Genomic DNA, 16,868 nt, shown 5'->3' on the forward strand with positions numbered 1-16,868 from the left:
CTCGTACGTCGTATAAATCATTGTAATCGTATGAATTAAGTGTAGCTGATTGGTAATAATATGATGCACGGTATCGAAGGTACTACATCGAACAAGGCCGCGGTGTAAATACGACGATAAGTCGTACTGATACCGTGCTTTAGATTAGGTTGCTTTAGATTAAGGCCCCTCTCGATACATTCGCTGGGCGAATTCTAAAGATATGTGCCCACGATACAATCCACGAGTAAATATTTCAGCGTGATGAGAAATAATTGATCGATCGCTGGCGCGACATCGAAGGCGCGAATTAAAAGAAAGAGAAAGAAAGAAAGAGAGAGAGAGAGAGAGAGAGAGTAAGGGGGAAAAGAAGGGAGAAGACTAATTGTAAATTAATTGTAAAAAGAAGAGAAAAAGAATGGATTAGAATGTAATTGGACTTCATTCGCTGAAACTTCTTTTTTTTTTTGCTCTTTCCGCGGGGACAAAAAATTATTTAATATTCGAAAAAACTCCGCATCTAAGATAAACTGAGCCACTTGAAATGGCAATCGATAAAGCGACGAAGGAGAGGGAGAGAGAGAGAGAGAGAAAGACAGAGCGAGTTGGACAAAGATAGAAAGAAGGGGTGGGGGATGCGGGTATATATATGCCCGATCAGCCACGTCGCTACGTTTCTGTCGCGCGAGCGAGAGAGGCGCGAGAGTTACGAGAGATAGCTTCTCGCTGTCGTGTGTTTGTGTGCGGGTGCCCGATGCGGTGCGACGCGCGCTATACGCTTCATCCCGATGCGGCGTGCGAGAGTCAGGCCGAGTGACCCGGTGTTCCCGTTGACGCAATAGCTCGATCGTGAAGCTGGACGGCGCGACCGCCAGTCGTAAAGTGCCTTTTCTGTCATTAGCGCCTTCGCACGTAAAATGGTGAGTTGTCCCGCTCAGCGGTTGCAAACTTGGGCGCAAAGTTCGCTCCTATCTCTTATTTCTTTTTTTTTTCCTCTCCCTCTCTTTTTCACGAATCCGAGAAAAGTTCGCGGAACGTGTTGTTGTCGCGCCACGTTCTAATGCAAATGCAGCAACGCAATGCTTATGCAAACGCAGTGTGATTATCGCGTACTTGTTACATGCATATATGCATGCTTACACACCACATCGTTTCAGTTTCAGAAGGACGGGGTGAGACTGAGACAGCACACGGCGAAGAGAAGAACGTCGGCCGAGTTACCTTACGAGAACAGAATCGCTTCGAGGAAGCAAGATGCACTGCCAAACAAGACCCAGCATCTTATCATCGTTCTCATGTACTTTCTCTTCGTATCGTTAACTATAATCGTCCTGGAAAGAAATCTGCCTGATCCGATTACCATTGACACCGAGGGACAGCATCCAGGAAGATTCGTAGCGGAACGAGCTCGCAATCACGTCGTGAATCTCACTTCGATCGGGCCTCGTATCGCTGGCAGCTACGAAAATGAAATCTTGGCTGTTAAGTTTCTAACGACAACGATCGATAATATAATCAAAATGACGCATGAGAATCACAAGATTCTCCTGAATATTACAAAGCACAGCGGTGCATTTCCACTTAAGTTTCTCGATGGCATGACCAACGTCTATAAGAATGTACAAAATGTTATTGTCAGAGTTGGACCTCACAGGCCTACAATGTACAGCTTACTGCTTAACTGTCACTTCGATACATTTCTAGAGAGTCCAGGTAAAAATTAACACATAATATGTGATATGTTTCTTCTACATGCATTATCATCTGTATGAAAAATTTCAGGTGGTTCTGACGATGGTGCCGGCTGTGCCATAATGCTAGAAATTTTACGGATTATCACTCAAAGTCCGAGAATATTGAAGCATAGTATTATATTTTTATTCAATGGAGCAGAGGAAAATTTATTGCAGGTATATTAATTTAATATCCTATCTCAATGGAGCTAAGATAATGTGTTCTATAAACAATGTATTTTGTAGGGATCTCATGGCTTTATAACACAGCATCCCTGGGCAAAAGAAGTTCGAATGTTTATAAATTTAGAGGCATGTGGCGCTGGCGGTCGTGAATTATTGTTTCAAGCTGGACCACACAATCCGTGGATTCTTGAGGTACATTATCAAGCTGTTCTCTTCTCTGTTTGTTAGCATTAAAATTAATTTTATCATTCGTAATTGTATTATTCGTTAGGTGTATGCCAAATCTGTACCATATCCCTATGCATCATCATTAGCTCAAGAAATATTCGAGAGTGGCATTGTACCTGGCGATACAGATTTTCGAATATTTAGAGACTTTGGAAAAATTTCTGGTGTGTACAGAAACTCATAGCATAGCTGTCTTGATAATTTATTGTTGTGATTGAAATCTTTATTAACATATCTGTAAAATTTCAGGCTTGGACTTTGCATGGTCGAAAAATGGTTACGTGTATCACACCAAATTCGATAACGTCGATCAGATACCATTAGGCGCATTGCAAAGAACCGGCGATAATATTCTTGCCTTGACACAAGGAATAATATTCGGAGATCATTTATCAGATACGCAAGAGATACGTGGCAGTCTCGTGTTTTTCGATGTTCTGGGCGCATTCGTTATTAGATGTTCTCAATATACTGCCACTGCAATTAATATTGCCAGTATAATTATAGCTGGGTACTCTATTCGTTTGAATATGCAGAGTGCACGTAGAAGTAAGAATATATAATTATCATTATTTAGATCCGGCTGCCAGTAGACCTCAAATCGGTACTCATTTTTTCGAACAAATCTGAGTAATACAATCGAATCTGCGTTATCGGATACAGATATTAAGACATGGATGTATATGAAGCACGTGCTGATGTGCATTGGTGTGATCATCATTTCGTGGCTGGTATCTATCTTTACTTGTACATTAATCGCCCTGATCCTGACCAAGCTGGGAAAAGTGATGAGTTGGTACGCAAGACCGGCGTGGCTGTTTTTCTTGTACGTTTGTCCAACTATTTTTATGTCGATGATTGTGTTCCTGTATATTGGATCGAGACAAAAAAAGGTAAGTAATAGAAAAGAAAAAAAAATGAAATAAATTTCTTATATATTTGCAGTTTAGATATCAACAAGTAGATTTAGTAGACATGGTAGCTAGCTTTAAAGCTTCTTACAGCGTACGACACAACAATTAGTTAATACTAATCTATGATTGTAGGAAGTTGATTCTGCATGGACTTTGTATCACATGTACTGCGACGCATATTCTTTGATATGGATGTTGATTCTTTTTGTATGCGTCTTATTTGAAATACGTTCGGGCTTCATACCGCTTCATTGGGTTTTAATCCCAGCAGTAGGAAATATTGTGCGACACAATTTCTTCAGTAAATGGAGAGGTAAGATTGCTTGCAATAATTTCTACAAATTTTTATTATTTTTTTATGCTAATTTTTTTATATGCTAATATTGATAACTTTCTGTGTCAGTTATTTCAAAACTATTCTAATATTTGATTGAACGCACTTTTATGAATTTTGTAGACTGGAAGTGGCTTTTGTATCAATTGGGGCCATTGACTTTGTGTTACATACAATCATTTTACTTAACTCTCGGTGCTCTTTACCTCTTCATCCCGCTAATGGGACGATCCGGCGGCAGTATTAATTCCGAAGTTGTAATGGCTAACATGTTGTCGATATTTTTCTGTCAATTATTTTGCTTTACGGTAAAATATTAATAGCTTTAATCTTTTTCACATAACATATGATGCCTCTATATGTACAAACTTTTTTTAATGTCTTAACTCATAACATTTTCAGTTACCAGTAGTGCTTCTAATAAAGAATGCAGAACGAATTACAAGCGTAATCATTGGAATTTTCTTAATCGCTATTGCTGTGTTAATTTTAACACCACTTGGATTTTCTTATAGCGGTGACCCGTTGTCGCCCGCTCCAGAACGATTTATGATCGCGGTAACACCTTTTCTTTTCTTTTCTGAAATTTCCATTTTATTGGAGATAATTGTGGAATCACATTTGTTGTATCGTTGATTTGCAGCATAGTCAACGTCAGTATTATAATGCAGATGGTAGTGAGAGATATTCCGGTGCGGGATATTGGTTAGTTGATTTAGATATGAATAGTCCTCACAGCATAGAATCAATAGTACCTGAAGTAGCTGCCGCGATGCCAACAGTCAGGGATTGCGAAAAGGAATTATACTGTGGTTTTCCATATTTAATGCCGGTCACAACTTTCTTGTGGTAGGTGTCGCAGAATTGATAATATATATTATTTAAAGATAAACGCGCGAACTGAGGAATATTTTTTTTTACAGGAAAACTACTTGGATACCTGGACCTGCTCCACTTATAAATATTCCCACAAATCTTGAGATAATTTCAAAGACTGCAAAACAGCACATTGTTAATTTTACCTTTAATGTTACAGGTAAGATTTTAATTAATGTTTATGTTCATATAAACACTTACGCGTTATTCCTTATAAATACTTTATACGCGTTTGTCTAAATATTCTTTGAAATATTTTTAGGCCCTGATCACATAGGTATAATGTTGTCTCCATACAAAGGTGTTCATTTAGAAAAATGGTCTATACTCGATGGAAAACCGTTGCAAGGTCCAATGTGGAATGACAGGGAAACTTACTTCATCTATTACGCATGTGCCTCAAATTGCGTGCCATATACATTTTCTATCAAACTGAACGTAAGTAACATAGTAAACATAGTCTATATTTCATCGCCTTGTATACACATTTATAAAATATCACTTGTGGAATTTTTTGTTTAGGTATCTGCAATACAAAAAGGACCGTGCTTATCGATCGCATTAGCCGGACATTTCTTACACGGCGAAAACCAAAGATCTCTAAGATTTAAGAAGTTTTTGGCACAGTTTCCATCGTGGACCGTTATCGCTCCCTGGACAGCATCGTACAAATCGTGGGAGCTATAACGAGAACAGTAGGACAATTGATGCGGTAAACGTGACTAGAATAAAGCAATATTGTTCTACGGCGTATCATCTCTCATGAATTAACAAAAGCCTAATAATACTATTTGGAGTACGATAAAATACGAAGCCTAATGCCATGGTGATGTAATATTGCTTGAATATTTAGATTTAGTCTTCAACTTCCTACAATATTACGAGAAGTATCAAAAAACGATAGAAACACGATAGAAAATAGAACGGGAGAAACGCTCCCGTTCCGAGTTTATATATGAATTTTTTACTTGCATATTATCGTTAATAAAGACAATGTCGAACTTAGCCTAAGACGTTGTTTCAGATTTAAAGAGATATCTCTAAATTAGATATTGAAAGATAATATAAAATATATTTGTCTGAACGCTTTCGAAGATGATAACTACGATTATTTTTCGTAGAATATACGTATGATAATATTGCATATCATAAGCTTCAGACTGATTCTATGCATTATCTTTCGATTTTATAATTTTTATGTGGAACAGATATCGATAAGAGAAAATCTTTTATCAAAATTTAAAACTCTATTATACGTATAATATATAGAAACTGTGATGACGTACGCTCTCTTGGTACGCTTCAAATTTACTGGCTGAATTATCAGTACTAATTCAAATTGCCATTTCAAACAAGATTAATGGTCGTGATTAGCGCGCCCATATTAGTGTGCATTATTGAACACATTCTACAAAAGTTACGCAAGTGCTGTCTACGACGTATGTAGACCATTTTGTGCTTCAGTATTTTAAAACTTGCATACATGCAATAGTTCACCGTTTAATCGCCTAAGTCTGTTGTTCGATACAGATTTGACGCTGTCGTTCACAAATTCGCCAAATTCCTCTCATGTAACAGACAATATAAATGGCAGCATGCGTGTATAATACTTTACATTTACGTCGTACCTTACTTTAGATATGATGAACAAAAAATTATTCGAGATACAAGATAATCGAATTTGCATTTTAAAGAAGTTTTATATTTCGATAATATTTAATTAGTATAATAGAAGAAAGAGAACAAATTTTCGAATTTAAAGGAAGATACACGCACACACGTATGCCAGGATATGCTTAATACACATTGCACTCTATTCTCAAGTCTGATTATTTGATTACACCTTGGATGTAATAATCTTGATGAATATCAGTATCTTGAGAGCTCGCTTTTCGTATCCTTCATAATTAATCTATATCATTCCTCTTTTCCCTAGTTCTAAGAAAAAATAATTCATATTTTTAATAGCATATCAGAAAAGTTGACATTTAACAAACATATTTCTGATATGAGTTAATAATTTTTAATTGTTCAATGTAGTCACTATCTTCTAATTACTTTATCTCTTTATCACAGTTGTAAACAGCGACTTTTTAAATCCTCATCTTCTCTATTTCTCCACACAGTTTTCCTCTCAATGAAAATATTCTTTTTTTTTTTTACTTGCATTCAAGACACTTTAGGTAAATATTTTCATGCACATCTATTTCACGATAACGCACTTACAATATGATGAAGATATCATTATTTTGAAGATATCATTATATTCTTACACATGATTAAAAACAAATGTTCCAGTTCCTTTAATGTATTGTTCTCCATCTTTTTCGCAATTCGTAATTGATATAAATTCTTGCCAATGAACAACGAGCACTTTCGTCATTTAGTGAATACAAAAATTACTTTAATCTAATTTAGCTTTAAGCTAATTTATAAAATATCTATTTTTTTTATATTTAGCAAAAGCAACGTAAAAACTATCACTTCATATAATGAATTTTTTTCATGATTCCATAGTCGCTGATTAATTATGCCTACAAGTTATGCCACCTCATATAACTTATCGAATTGTTTACTTTACAATGCTTGACAAAATAGTATAGTATGAGTATAGTTATATTACGAGAGAGATTTTGTCGAAATCTTTCGCGGACAGAAAATCGTCTATGAATATTAGTGATAAATAGTACAATGTGATTCGTTATAAAAAAATGTTAAAATAGTTTTATATAATATAACAGTAGCGCGGGAAAAAAGGCTGTAGTCAAAACATAAGATTTTAGTGAAGCGATTTTAATGAAGCGACTTTAAACAATTCTATTATAGAGTATATTGAAGAATGTTTATGTAATATATTTTTGTATGCAGGTTCTCACAAATTGTTTCTCTTATGTTTCTCTTTCTATGTATAATTTACGTTATATAGTTACTACTACTAATACTTTTGCATTAATCGATGCATCTGTATTAAACTGTGGCTGTTTTATTTAATTATTCATTAATTCGCCTACAGTGCAAATATTTAACCAATGATAATGTTAATCTCAATTGCACAAATCTGCGTTCGCGATTCTACTTAATTGTGCACAAAGTTTTAAGAGATACTTGATGATTTTTAGTATCCCTATGCCTTTATTACGGCCTGAAATCGCAATCAAATTATATCCGAGTTATATTCGCCTATTTTATCTTTTTTTTTTTATTTACACGTTATTTTTTTTACTTACATGAAAATATCTTTTTATGTGTTCCGTGATTGCTTAGGCGACGGTAATTACGATTACTCGATTATCACAATGCGCAATAGATGTAGGGCGCTTGTTAACAGGGTCTTTATTTTATTATTAGGAGTAAAACGAAGTTTTATAAGCCTCGCCATTTTCGCCGTTCTGACGAATGAGAATTCTAGATTAATGAGTGCAATCGTTCCCGATGGGCGTCATGCCTGAAAATCATACAGATACTTGTACTTCAGTAACTTCGTTTTACGCCAAAATTCCGGCCAAAGGAAAAGGATCCATCCATTGCGTAGTGAGTGTACAATTGTAGTTGCCTATAATTCGTTTTTTGTTCCTATGTATGCAGGACAGCATCTTACGTTAGTGATAAAATACCATAATGACTGGGATTTAATTTGATGAATTTAACGTTCGATAAACAGAGCATATTAATACGTATTGATATGTATATTGTTTTTCGTCCCTTCCGCCAATTTATTTATACACAAGCGTATGTTCCTGCTTGCGTTTTATTAAATTACTGATATACATATATTGCGAATATTGTTACTTGGCAATTGTTGTTACATGATTAAGAGAATATATGAGAGAGGAAATAAAGAATTAATATTGATAGCAATTTCTTTTATTTTTAGTGAGAAATTTTATTAATAGGAGCATTTAATGGCATTATTTTTATATTTATCATATGGGTTAAACTTGTATATACTGACGTATCAATACTTACATTTTCTTTTTTATTAAATTTTATTAAAATCAAGTTTTATCGATATCTGATTACGTTTTTTACGTTTAATCGAAACGGAATAGTCTTTGTTATCCAACAAATCTTTTGTTCACCGAATCAATTTCCTGTTTCCTGAACAACACTTCCATGTTTGTTACAACGATGACATTATTTAAGTCTCACTCGCGTAACGTAAATTACATTGTCAACTATAACAATTTGTCTGCAAATTATGCAGACAAATATAATTTTTCTAGATCCAGAAAAATCCAGAAAAAAGAAATCAAGTATGATTTGATATATATAAAATAATTATATTTATTATTATTAATATTTAAAAATGTTTGTGTTTAAACACTAATAGCTATGTTAATCGTTATATGTGTTAAATATACACATTTAATACGTTAATTATAATTATCAACACACACACACACATATATATATATATACACAGATCCGAGATATCTTATCAAGAAATCATGCAAGAAAAATATACTTATCAGAGGAATCTGTGTCGTATTACCAAAAGAAAAAGAAATTGAATATTGTAATATTTGTAAATGACATTAGTTAATATATATAATCATTTTATATATATATATATATATATATATATATATATATATATATTATTATTATCAATATTTAATTAATGAATTATTAATATTTAAAAGGTTCACATTTAAATGTTAATACACATTTAAATACATATTACGTATATATTAAATATGTATACTCAGTTGTGCATGTTAACTATAATTATGAATATATCCGAGGATCTTACAGAGAAATTGTGAGAGAAGAATGTACTTGCCAGGAATCTGTGCCGTATAGGGTTTTTTCGGCATTCCACGGATAGAGTACCGGAGATAGAGGAATGGGCGAAAGCCCGGTTCTCTCGCGTTTCGTAAGAAATGTGTCAATATTGACGCACCGGCATCCTGTAAGGCGAGAACGATTTCCTCGTTAAAACGATCCGCGGCCGCCGTGCCGTCGCACTGATCTCCGCGACGTGCTCGAGATACGATTGTGACTGTGCCGTGATCGCGAAATACGAGAGAACGTGAATTTTGCCAGAAAGATTTTAGGAATTTTTTTGAAAAAAATAATATATAAATCGCGTTAGAAGAATTTCCTTTCAACAAATATTCGTGAAAAGAAGAAACGCCCGACGAATTAACTCGGGGAGGGGGGAAATTCGCGCGCGGTCGAGCGACTATCGCAAGTTAAAAAAAAAAAAAAAAAAAAAAAAAACTGCCCGAGGCTGCCTCGAATCTCCAGGTAAGCGAAATACTACTTCAAGAGATCCTCCTTTTTCTCTTCACTCTCTGTTTTACAAAATACTCGAGCTGTATATTCGTGTATTCCATACTCGGGACGCGTTTAGCGGTTAAACGCGACTTCCACCAGATCCATTCTTGTTCTGTTTTCTCAGGCTGACCGTTCAATCGACATTCAATGCATTCCTCGTATCGGACAAGTCGGGCCCCGGGGGAGTATCGGGCCTTCGCGGATTTATAAACATGCCGACAGTGTTATTGCGGTATCACGGGACGTTTGATTTTACATACGCCCGATCGCGATAAGGCGTCGAGTCTCGGGTGTGGTATCGCCACGATAAAGGAAAGCTTTTTCGATATCCAGAGACGCTCGTGCGAATTAAAGAAAAAAAAAAAAAAAAAAAAAAAAAAGAGAAGAACTGGAGACTCCTATCGATGGTGATGTTCGTCAAATAGAATTTAATCTCTACTAGATCAAAATAAAATAGAAAAGATTTTTGCCTCAACACATGCGAACTCTTTTTTTATTACTCTTACTTTTTATTACTCTTACTTAATTATAATTTCTTATTTGTGTATGTGATTAAGATGGAAAAACTTGAATTACGAGGACAATTCTCGACCCCGGCGATCGACGACGGAACTTCGACGGATCTTCACGAAGGCGACAAGGTATCACGAGGCCTGTTTTGAATACAAAACGATAAAAATGTTACATAAGCGCACTTGCGCCCGGTGTGTCTTGCTTCATGATTAGCGTCGACTTAATGCTCGATCATACTTGATCCGCGTTCCGCTGAACAAATTAAACGTGAAGTGTCAATTGGAACGGCGCGTGCTGCCTGAAGAGGACCGAATCGCTAATCGGAATTAAGTGGATAATCATTTTGTTAATTGGTTAATGTGATGTTGCTTCAAGAGATTTGCAAAATGACTCGCGAAACACGGAGTGACGGAGTCTCGCGACTGTTTCCTTGACCGACGTATCACATGTCGGGACTTGGAAAGAGATGGCGTCCCTCGAATTATATAATTTAATTTGGATTTACATTCGTCGTAAATCGAGTGAGACTCCAGATTTCATTCGTAATATATTTACAGTTGATTCTCTATTATCCTATAGAATTGAACTTCAGAAATGATCGATTAGTTCAATCGGAAACATGTACAAAATACCATTTATAAGATAATAAATAAATAAATATATTATATATATATATATATATATATATATATATATATATATATAACATTTTTAAATTAATTTAAACGCTTATGATAATTTTATCGCACGCAGCATGATATAATTTGTATATATTATATAATGTTTGTCGCACATTTATTTACATAAAAAAACTAAACAATACAGACAGCTAAAAAAGGAAAATTAAAGCAAAAAAAAAATTATTACAGCATTATCTAACAGTGGCATGAAGCAATTTCTTGTTGCTTGGTGTGTCAGATTTGTTTAAAATCTCAAGAGAGAGATATGATCGGTTAAAATGGAGACCGATGATTAAAGCATGACCGGATAAGAGGGAGTCGACTGTAGATACGACTGTAAATCGAAAGGAAATCGCAGATGCGATTAGACTCCGTGCAAATCGTGCTGTGGAAGTTTTTTCCATCGACGTTTCGCTAATTGAGACACTGCGCAATTATGAGCGCCCTGTAAAACGACTTGTTGACCGCAGGTGCGCCCTATTATCACTCAAGTCTCAACTAGAGTTAATTACCGCCCCCTTAATTATTGGCACGCTAATCACGGCCGTCAGAATGTACCTTTCCATCGGGCACCAATTTTCTCGGAAAATCGAGCCGCTTCAATGTAAGAGGCCTTTCCTCGTTCACTGATCTTACGTTCCGATCGCCGTGTGGCGTTTTCTTCATTATCTTCTTCGACCGCTTCGCTCACGTCGAACCTTCGCGTCGATGCATTCGTCGCGCCCTACAAAACTGTGGCCGCTTGTTCTGCAATTAACACGCAACTGGCTGCCTCGGTTATAGTAAACGCGTTCCACAGAGTCCATCTCATTTGCACGGCCTACTTCTACCGAGATCTCTGCTCTGTTACACGCCTGTTACGAGCTTTGCCTTCCTCTTCGCTCAATGTCGTACATTGTTTCGCTGTGAAAAACGGCGATTCTGAAAATAACAGCTCGTCCTTTTTTATTCTGTCATCAATACAGATTGCATCCCATTGATCGCGGGCTCGCTTTATCACGCAAAAAAATTTAGGTTTTGTATCAGAATATTCGTAAAGGTCATCCTTACAACTTTGAAGAAGAGAAATCTCATTTTCAAGACCGTCAGCTATATTCATCTCTTGCCTTTGCGTTTATCACTTGTATATCATTTGTATTATTCACTCTGATAGCGAGGCATAATTTCCGATTATTTCCGTTTTACTTTTTATCGTTTCGCACCAACAACAGTGGCACGTGTTACAAGAGTAATAGAAATTCGACAACCCGAATAATTGCATGCAAAACGTCTGTTGAAGTCTACACGAAAAAAAAAAAAAAAAAAAAAAAAAAAAAACAATTTTGCTGTAGGATTTAAACATTTGGCCAGATCTGAAGATTAATTTTGTTTAAATCATCAAAATTATTACGAAGGTAGTCTTCAAGGCGTCTCGTTCCTCATCTTTTCATTTCGCTCGCAAGAGTGAACGCCGACCTAACCGCTGGACGCCGGACTCGCGAAAATCTATCGGTAAAATTTTTCTAATTAAACACGCAGTCGTGAGCAACACCGCATTTTATATCCGCGTGCTCGTACAGCCACCGCGATTGGCAGCCGAATATTCCGTACCGGATGGAGAAGGTGGAGAACGCGTAGGCGCGTTCCATCGCGACGGTCATTCGCGTGTGCGTGTCCGCGCGTACGTGTTTCGCGTACGAATTAATTGTTCCTCTCCAGTGGCGCTTCTTTTTTTTTTTTTTTTTTTCCCTTTGCTTCCTTTTCTCTCCCGTGCCGGTGAATATGGCACCAACGACGACGACGACGATGAGGACAAGAAGACAGTGGTGGTGGTGACGGTTGGTGGTGGCGGCGGCGGCGACGATGGCAGCCGCCGTCATTGTTACCGGCGATGACTTTCTCCGCGACGGAACACCACGATGGCTCTTCGGAGTGCCTACTAATTCATCCGCTGAACGACGAAGTCTCCTTCGATCCATGGATGAGTTTATTTCCGAGCCGCAGCTTCCGTTTTTTAAATGGAGATCACATGTCACGAAGCGTCCTGCTCAGAGGTTTCTCGAAGCGGTTTTCGTTCTGGTGACGTTGGCGAGGTGAGTCTTTCAGTTTAGATACTTTGTGAGAAAGAATAATAATGAAAAAAAAAAAAAAAAAGAAGAATAAGTAGGATTAAAAAGTATTATTAGGTAAGAAAAAGACTCAAGGATTATGTTTTGTCGATCAAAATTGCGACGGGAATTAGACGAAGAATTTATACAAAGCTACTCAATGAGGAAATTCCTTGTCGAGATTGGTCTCCGACGCCACTGAATTTTTTTACGATCGTCTATCTATCTTGGTCGACGAAAATGGATTATATGTCTGTGTTACGATTAATTATTTAGTTAATGAACTTCGTTTCAGCGAACTTCGAATTTCACGCACGATTAACCGATTCATTATTTATATTTATTATTATCTTCGATAACAGAGCGAAATATCGACAATATTCAGCAGAATTTTAAACACCTAAAAAGCTTTTTATTTTTAAATTTATACATACATATATACAGATTCAAAAATAAAAACATAATTAGGCACCTAAGATTCTGCTTTGTCGAATGTTGCCATATTCCATTCTATTCAACTTTTATTTGGTTGAACTCTCGGCTTTATTGCTTTAAAATAATTTTTGGAATACGAACAAAATGCGAGCACATCTTCATCTTCCAGATCGGCGTCTTGTCCGACGTCGATTAGGTCTACTTGCAATTAAAGTATGCGTCGTGCGGCTGTAGTGTGTTAAAACCTAAACTTTCTGCAGCGCAGGGCGCCAAGTTTGTACAGCTGTTCGATAGCATCAGATACTTTTGCTACCTGAGATGTCTGGGCGAGCATATATATATATATATATACACCTGCTGATGGAAACATTCATGATTTACGATACTTTATTTCCCACGAGAGCGTTTTCCTCGCGTCGTCTTACGACGGCGGGAAGTGAAAACACGACAAGACGACCAGACCGGAACTGGGACCGAGCTAAGTCTCATTTCACAGTGCCCGAAGACTCGACGGGAACGTGAGAAATTTTGAATAGATTTCCAGCTCCAGTTGTTACGTAAAAACAAGCGAGGATACGGCGTAATCGCACGTAATTCGCGCGATGTAAATTCGTCGCATTCCGTCAATTGCGATGCGGAATGATCAATGCGGGTAAAACTGGTAACGCCAAATTATGCTTTGTGGCTCGACATTTGCAATTTGCACCGTTCATATGCGATTCATGAGGAATATGAAAATGTAAATTTGTAAGAACTGCTATTTGTTATTTACTAAATACAAAATAACGGTAACATTATAATAACGGTAACATTATATTAATGTTGCAATTTTTCACTCTGCAATGTAATTGTTACGTATAACACGTACGTATTTACATTTATATTATTGAATGGGGAATTATAATGTTAAATGTAGTCATAGTTAGTTTGCATTTATATTGGGTATTTACATATAATTTCCTAGCAGAGTAGATTTTTGGGAAAAACAAATAATACGAATCATAAATCGCACAAAATCTGGCGCTTTAACATCGGAGACAAGGAATTTTCGATCGCTGTTCGAAAAAAACGTGAGGAAGAAATTTATTTTGCCGCAAGAGAAAGTGAAAGAAATCAAAATTTGTGCAAACAGCAGCAATTATCCTCCTATCAATTTTGCGTCTGATATTCGTCTCGAAGAAGATCGAACAATTCTCTTTTCTCGCAAAATAATTCACGATCGAGGATCAAAGTCGCGTAATTAATCATCTCGACAGATTTCATCAGAATTGAAGGAGAAGAGAGGAGTCATCGTTAAGTAAGCGTGAAGAATGTTTTCGCATGTTCGAAGCGTCGAAATTCGAAATCGTATCGGCTTCAATAACCGGCGCCGTTCGTAATGGAATCCATCGTGGTGGAATGGCAATGACGACGGTCATCTTAGGCGAAGATGTGCGCGCAAAATAAACCGCGAACGCGAATGTACACAATGGATATGATGTCACCGGCCGGTGCTCGGTATTTGGTACACGGGTTACGCGTGATTCGCATGAAGATGGAACGCCCGCCGGAGCGATTTGGTCGTCCGTTTCTTCGCCATATCCGGTCATCGACAGCGACACGTGAGTTCTTCGGTGGCGCGCGAGTCCGCCCGGTACCGGAAGTCACGGAGAGCATTAGGATCTCGCGAACGTGAGTGGCGTTGTACGTATATAAGAGTGAAATTTTCATTCCAGTGAGTGCCCATCGAAAAGCGCGTTTCGGACACGCTTCCGGTTGAGGATCCACCAAATCGATCGGCATCAAAATATCGATGGCGTCGCGTAAATCGCGAATCTTTAATCTTCTAATGTTTTCAATTTAAATGAAAATTTTCAGAAATTAAAGTTAATTCGCCACAATATAAAGGCCGCTGTTAATTTGTATATCACGAAATAAATTTTTTTCTTCTTTAGACTTCGTTAAAAAGCTGAATTTATTTGAATTCAATGAATAAATAATTAATGTGGATTACGGGATTAATTAACTTACATTATATTAATTTATAAGAGTTAGATAAATTATTTACAGTTTACAGAAGAACGAGATTGTACTTTTTTTTTTTTGTTCATATTGTCTTTTTCATTCATGTTTTCGATTACTGCTTTTTCTAGTTTAAAAAAAAATCGATATTACTGATGAACAATGACAGCGTCAATCACGAGGATTTCGAGAAATGTCAATAGGTGTAGGTGCGCGAGAATGCAGTGCGCTTCATTAACACCTCTGGCTCTGACCCTCGATGGAACAACGGAAAGCGATGGAGAACGGCGTGAAAAGAGGCCGGCCCCTAAACGTTGCGACTTCAGCCAATGGAGTCGGGAAGGCAGAGGACTTCGAACCCCCTCCTCAAAGGTAGCTCTTGGTGTACGCGAGTACATATCACGTCCTTGCGTCCATGTCTCTTCAAAGGTATCGACGCCCACGCTATCAGTTCTTTGGCAAACCTTCGGCCTCGTACAGATACAGGTGCTTTTGAGTGTTCGAGTAAATACTTTGAGTAAATTTGACATTTTGTTTTGTGAACATTTCGATTGTGAACACTTTACTACTTACTTATGAATTTTTCCTCCTTTTTCTTTTGGAATTTAGAAAAATGATGGACGGAATTTGAATGCAACTCCCGGACATATCATCAATTAAGTAAGTAAGTACGAGTATATTAAGATTATTCAGAATTTTAGATTTGTTAGATAAAAGATAAATATTCAATCATTTAACAATAAAATATTTTAATATGAAAATTTGAACTATTATATGCTACTTGATGCTATAAATATTATAAGAGTTAGGATGCATAAAATAAAATACACATTCGACATAAAACACAGCATATATAAAATTATAGATTGCATATAATCTGATATGGATTATAAGTTGTTCAAGACTTGTTATACAATTCGATATTTCTTCATGATCTTCTTTTTCTTTCTTAACTGGACGTTTAGAAGGCAAGATGTCGGCATAGCTGATGTTGTTTAAAATTCGGCTGTGTCACATCCAGCCAACCAAGCGGCCAGATGACAATATGCGACATTTCCGTAAGTATGAAATATCGAATCTAATGAAGCATAAAGAAATCCAATAGATTTCATAAAGAATCCATAAATAATTGAATCATCATTCAATCTTCTTTCTTCAGCGTGAGGAAGAAGGATGAAATAGAGTTTTATTCTTTACAGCCGCATAACTGCTATATCTTTTAAAAAGAAATATATATATATATATTAAATATATATTAATTAAAATTTTCATACTTGTTATCTTTTTTCTTTATTATTAAATTATATATATATATTTCTTTATTATTAAATTATATATATATATATATATATATATATATATATATATAATTTAATAATAAAGAAAAAAGATAACAAGTATGAAAATTTTAATTACAAAAAATATTAAAATTATTCGGATTGTACCTGTTATCGTTAAAAAAATCTGAGATTTGAATAATCCCTACAGTTTGTAGATGTCACCTCGATTGCTGTCAAGCATCACTTCTTCGCAGCTGTACTGCGTTCTTTTTTATATATTGAAAAAGTGAAGTAAGTATATAGTACACAACCTCATCTAAGAGAGGTAAAAACAGAGAAAGA

The 16,868-nt window shown here is 36.2% G+C and overlaps 1 protein-coding gene and 1 long non-coding RNA gene across 2 annotated transcripts; one reads left to right on the forward strand and one right to left on the reverse strand.

Moving 5' to 3' along the window:
- Nucleotides 1-598: 598 nt before the first annotated feature.
- On the forward strand, nucleotides 599-8,108 carry LOC105430060 (endoplasmic reticulum metallopeptidase 1). The gene is made up of 14 exons (XM_011643390.2): nucleotides 599-899; nucleotides 1,137-1,692; nucleotides 1,762-1,889; nucleotides 1,959-2,090; nucleotides 2,170-2,290; nucleotides 2,376-2,675; nucleotides 2,790-3,019; nucleotides 3,173-3,353; nucleotides 3,498-3,682; nucleotides 3,777-3,932; nucleotides 4,018-4,223; nucleotides 4,298-4,410; nucleotides 4,513-4,688; nucleotides 4,773-8,108. Exons 1-14 carry the CDS (start codon nucleotides 897-899, stop codon nucleotides 4,935-4,937), a joined length of 2,652 nt encoding a protein of 883 aa, XP_011641692.2. The 5' UTR covers nucleotides 599-896; the 3' UTR covers nucleotides 4,938-8,108.
- A 7,969-nt stretch (nucleotides 8,109-16,077) lies between these two features.
- LOC148937938 (uncharacterized) lies at nucleotides 16,078-16,832 on the reverse strand. Its single transcript, XR_016140695.1, has 2 exons — nucleotides 16,692-16,832; nucleotides 16,078-16,462 (listed from the first exon to the last, which is right to left on the reverse strand). It is a non-coding gene; the product is annotated as an uncharacterized LOC148937938 (long non-coding RNA).
- Nucleotides 16,833-16,868: the final 36 nt, after the last annotated feature.

The sequence above is a fragment of the Pogonomyrmex barbatus genome, unplaced genomic scaffold, assembly GCF_055798465.1.
Source record: "Pogonomyrmex barbatus isolate J1 unplaced genomic scaffold, ASM5579846v1 scaffold1, whole genome shotgun sequence".
NCBI lineage: Eukaryota > Metazoa > Arthropoda > Insecta > Hymenoptera > Formicidae > Pogonomyrmex > Pogonomyrmex barbatus.

Excerpts from the sequence above, each read along its gene's own strand:
- LOC105430060 (XM_011643390.2), top strand. Across the intron at positions 2,291-2,375 it reads AGACTTTGGAAAAATTTCTG|GCTTGGACTTTGCATGGTCG; the intron begins GTGTGTACAGAA and ends GTAAAATTTCAG. Across the intron at positions 2,676-2,789 it reads TATGCAGAGTGCACGTAGAA|ATATTAAGACATGGATGTAT; the intron begins GTAAGAATATAT and ends TATCGGATACAG.